We start from the raw sequence: 5,657 nt of genomic DNA, 5'->3' as shown, positions 1-5,657 counted from the left end.
AAACGAGGACAATCTCCACCCGCTTATTTCTACGAGGACAATCTCCAACCGCTTCTATATACGAGGGCAATCTCCACCCGCTTCTTCCTACGAGGACAATCTCCAACCACTTCTATATACGAGAATAATCTTCACCCGCTTTTATGTACAAGGGCAATCTCCAACCGCTTCTATATACGATGACAATATCCACCCGCTTCTATGTTTGATGACAAGCTCAACCCAGTTATATTGGCAATATGCATCGTCCGTATTTTACTTATAACCATACAGACACACATTATACAATGGAATTAATATTTCAACTTTTCGAACACATGTTATTATTATAGTTTATACACGGATAACATTACAAAATGTCGTTATTAAATCAATGGATATGTGCGTAACCAGTATTTATTTGCAGGGGCTGATATAGATGGATAATAGGAATTCTTAGTGTGTGCTATTGCACGGATTAAATGTTCGTACCAGTACCGGCAAAAACGATGATATATTTCGATAGAAGTAGTTTGCTTTACTTGAACTGTGCTTCAAAAGTAAACATTAAGTAAAACCGAGGATTGTTCGTTTCATAAAGCACATTGAAACGCATATAATTTAGTGAAAATATCTACTTCCGGTGTTCATAAAATGTAATATATTCTTTATCTTACTGAGATTTCTTCGTATTTCCTAAACGCCCGTTATCAGATTGGATGGCTTCCGCTATGGCTTGTGGCGGGTATCGGGTTGCAAGCGTTTATGAGACGGATGGACGGTGTCTAAGTTGTCCACGTTCTAACAAGAGATGGTTTTGTACGATCATTACCAAACTTGGAAAATATATGTATGCCATTGGGCAGAATTTATCCGACAACTTCATTAACCAGCCATGTCGCCATTTGAACCGGCTGTGGCCCGCTGTATTTTGATTTTGTCAGCATAACGGATCATTTTTTATAACCGTGACTTATCTCAAATTGTACTTGTTTAAAACAATGTGATATCATATGTTTCTCATTTTCAAATCAGCTTAAATCATGAAATAAAAGACTATTTCTTTATATATGTCTAGCTTATTTCCCATATTTTTTTTATTAATGGATTTTAAGAGTATTTTTATCCGGACCGCTTAAATGACATCGATAAAAGTATGTTTGTTAGTTTTAATTCGCCATTTCTGTAATGTGTTGATTGTGTTTTTCGTTATTTTATCTTGTTTACCGCCCGATTTTTTATTCGCTTTTAACTTCAAAGGGCATTTATATTTTTGGTAGTTTATAAGTGTCCACAAGAGCTAATCGTCGCGGTCTCCGTAGCCTCTTCTTTGGCAGTTAGGATTGCTTGGGTACACGTCTGTTATGGGTGGGTTGCACCACGCGGCTCTTGTACACTAGGATGAGAGAAAAATGTTTAAAGAAATGCTCATTTATTGTTTTTGTAACTATTCTGATGCATCTCTGTGTCGTATTAAATGTTGCATAATGAGCATAGGTTATTTAATTCATATAGTAATATATTCACGGGGTCCAGAGCATAGGAAATTTGCACAAAGGAGTGGAATAGTTATTGATAAAACGTGACGTTAATACGGTATGATCATCAAGAAGTTATGACGTAATTATTTAATTCGATACTGGGCTCAGATTGGATTAGCGCGACGTCGTATAACCAATGATATTCGACGTTACAACTATCAGCTTTTCTTTGATACAAACCTTTGTCGCGGTAACATTTCTATAAAAAAAAAATACTCAATTGCAGAATATACTGCTATTTTTTATTCGTAATGAATAATTATTTAAAATGAACATAAAAATATTGAATGCATTTTTTATAACGTATACGCTGTATGAACGCAGTAGGGCAAGAGAGTAAATTACTAAGAAGCGCTAGCGCGCTTCATGGAATGTGCTCATGTACCCTTTTGCGTTATAATAGCATAAACGTAAGAAAGAATGCGATCAATCCTTAACTATCATTGAGACTTACAGCTGGTATTCCTGGGGTTGGATCGCGTATTGAGGGGTTTGTTAGACATGAACAAAGGTTGCAATAAACACGTGCTCTTAATCCAGCTGGTAGAAAAGTGTTAAAAACGGCACAGCCTGTTGAAAGTAAAGATAATGAGAAAATACTATACATGTATTTGTAAAACAAGATAACTGATTAAATGTCAGAGAGCATATTGTATATTACAGCAATACTAGTGTTTGCAAATGAACTTAGAATTTCAATGCTCTAGCTAAAGCACTGTTTTATCGTGGCTTTTTCTCTACCCAAAACAACAAAGTGAACTAAAAACCAGTGGCAACCTAATAATGTTGCATATCAATCGACTTCACAAAAATAAACTGTATATCGTCTTCAGCGAATTGGGATAGCATTGAACATTTCACACAATAGGCCGCCGTTGAGGTTCTACAACTGTCTATTCGCTGCAAGTTGCATTGCGATCTTACTTTGTTTTCCTTAGCTTATTTGCAAACAGTAGTAAAATTAACATAATGAAAAATCATCTGCACAAATCTTATTTGAATTGATGAGCATACTAGGCTAACTAGTAAGTCAACTGTCAATTAGTCAAATTGGTCAAATTACCATTTATATTGATATTCTAAACGGATCGTAACATTCACACAAATGTCAATGAACTGAATCCCTTTGCATTGTAATACAATTGTAAACAGACAGTTGTCACAAGCTTGTTTTTAATTATTTAACAATATAACGTTGCAAATAAGTATTACCTGTTTTGCACACACAGTTGTATCCGTTCAAACAGCGCATGTTACTGTAACGTTCCACACAGAAGTCCCCGCATTTGCAGTCCGAGCTATAATGGTCAGGTTTGACATATTATCCAATCTGAACAAATAGCAATCACCAACAATGAGAGTTCCTCTACAGTGTGTGTATACCACGTGATAAATGACGTCATATATGCTACGTCGGAAGGCAACATCTTGACTTAAATCAAAGATAACTTTTCTTTTACTACACAATTTAAAACAAAGGGCAGTCTATGCCGCTTAAGGAGCCCCGCCTTCGTTTTATTATAGAATTTTGATAAGGTAATTAGTTTCACCAAACACTTCGACAAGCCTGTTTTCAAAATAATGTTTTGGCAATGCTCCGTCAGACGGCCGTTTTTTGAAAAGGTTTGTCGAAGTGTTTTAAGAAACTAAACTCTCAATCACACTTTTGTAAATGACGGAAGTCGGGGCTTCGTAAGCGGCGTAGACTGCGCGATGTTTCAATAAAAATGGTGAAGAAATAGTGAAGTTATCTTTGTTTAAAGTCTTCAATCGAAGCAAAATATTGCCTTCCGACGTAGCCTTTATGACGTAATTTACACACACTGCTCTAACTCGTTCAAGAGATCTCTGACATAGCAATTGTTTTGTCATTGTTTTCGTCATCTCTTCTCCCCGCCAAAAAACGAGGATAATACTCGATTGCCATTTCAAAACAACGTAGAATGCCTTAACCCTGCACATACACCTCTATGCAGTACTTAAAGTTACATTGCCTATCGAAGCGTATTGTCTTAAATAAAGGCTGATCAAATGTCTGAATTGTATCAGAACCCATTTAAGTTACAACTCATTGTACAAAATTTCAAAAACAAAAGATGTACATTGAGCGTATATTTGCTGAATGCCGTACATCATGCTGTCCAAACAAAAAAAATCACTTCCTACATTATTAATATAATTTTATATAACTTGTTCTAAACATATGCATCATTACAAAACTAAGACACAAAATTACAGAGAGCTTTCTGGAGGTGAATCGGGCCGTTGCGTGATAAATTTTCCCGAAGGTCACATATCAGCCGGGGACGTAGTTGATTGGAACTATCACACTTTAAATAAAGATAATTTTATTGGTTTGAAATGCAGAATCATCTTTTGATAAAATGGTTTTGAAATATATCATTTTTTTATGATGTATGTATCTCTAAAACAACTGTATCATATGATAAAACACAGATTTATTAGCAATGACGTCAACTGGTCATGAACTCTTATTACTAAACACGGCTATTCCTATATCAATCATCCAAATGATTGTAAATGTTACCAGTTATTCTAACACACCGGACAGGCATTTCCAGTTATTTCAGCCGTGCTGGAAAATTCCATGTGGCACACCCCATGCCAGATGAGTCACGCGCTCTGACGAAATACTTTTTATTTCTTTTATTATACACTTTATGTAACCATAATTATGAGATTTCAATAGATGAGTTCCATAACAGATTAATTTTACAAAAGTATACTGTACTTTCAAATTAAAAAAGTACTAAAGGAACTTCATGACGTAAGCAGTGAATAAAAATACTGCGCGTCATGATGACGTCAGTAAACATCATCGCACGCGCTTTTTGGTGAAGCGTACAAAAATGCGCTTTTCTATGCATTTTTTCAAAACTTAACGTATGCTAGAAAAAAAATCATGTGTTTCCGGTCCTGATAGAAAAATCCGACTCTCGGGCAAGCCTCGTTACCTTTAGGTGAACTATGTATAGAAAGCGGTTCTAGAAAATTATAAATAGACCTAAACTACATCCTTTGAATACCAGTAATTATTCGGCAATACACCATCAAAGCATCAGCATTTTATACGATATATATATAGTATATGCTTCCATATGACAAATTAATATTTTGTATTAATCATTTGTTTTTCATAATACATATCCTTGGAAAAATTCCGTATTTCCGTATTAGGTAAGATATTGAAATTTAATAGAATCAAAATAATTAAAATTGATATAAATAGATAAATAACATATTACATACAGGCGCCTGCAATTCCTTCCACGGTTACAGCAACACAACGTCACGAAAAGCATCAACACAAAAACAACTCTTAAGACCGTCATTATCCTTCGTTGTTTTTACTTCTTCTCCGTGTCTCAAAACTTATGCTAATAGATACACTAATTGATCATTGCACGTCATTTTACGCGCTTGATATGACACGCGAGGTCACTTATGTCACTTGTTTTTAAAGCAGACTTGCGTATAGTTACAAGAGAAAGACAGAATTATTTATTGTAGTAAACATGCATAAAAAGACATTATGTTTTGCATAATTTATAATATTGCCATGGTCACATTGTTTTTGGACAACATTGCCGCACGGATTACCTCAAGTGTTTAAAACTTTATTTTTAAAAAGGCTTTTTAATTCTACTTCCAAACCAAGTGAAACGTAAGGCATTATTCCAGATATGTATAAGATTCTGGGCAAATACCAATTTACATAATATTTGTTAATGCTTGCAAAATTTCCTAGTCAATACTCCTGGAGGTCGATTGCGAATAAACCCGTTCATAGTCAGAATATACAAAGATACGAACCAGAATGACAAATATTCAAGATTATCTAAAACAAATCCCTGCGAATACGAACCTTTGATTCTATGGCATTTTAGTAATCTCTGTAATAGATCATTTATGCAATTGCAGAGAGGCTTTGCTAGTTTAAAGCAGCTTTTGCTCACGGAAATTTAAAACCACATGCAAACAATATGAGTCCGTATCTGATCTAATCACCACACACAGGAGTATGTTTTGCATTAAGTTCCCTACATATAGAGAACATTTGTGGACTTCACTGTTTTATCACCTAGTGCTAAGATGTTCATTATATTTATTCAATTG

General features: G+C 34.9%; 1 protein-coding gene across 1 annotated transcript; it reads right to left on the bottom strand.

Annotated features, from left to right (window-relative positions):
* Positions 1–394: 394 nt before the first annotated feature.
* Positions 395–4,977, bottom strand: LOC128241469 (uncharacterized). Its single transcript, XM_052958409.1, has 4 exons — positions 4,791–4,977; positions 2,733–2,818; positions 1,975–2,090; positions 395–1,375 (listed from the first exon to the last, which is right to left on the bottom strand). The coding sequence occupies exons 1-4, from the start codon at positions 4,871–4,873 to the stop codon at positions 1,280–1,282; spliced, it is 381 nt and encodes a 126-aa protein (XP_052814369.1). The 5' UTR covers positions 4,874–4,977; the 3' UTR covers positions 395–1,279.
* Between the last annotated feature and the right edge of the window lie 680 nt (positions 4,978–5,657).

This window comes from Mya arenaria, chromosome 2 (assembly GCF_026914265.1).
Source record: "Mya arenaria isolate MELC-2E11 chromosome 2, ASM2691426v1".
Lineage (NCBI taxonomy): Eukaryota > Metazoa > Mollusca > Bivalvia > Myida > Myidae > Mya > Mya arenaria.
This window is presented reverse-complemented; position numbering and strand designations above follow the sequence as displayed.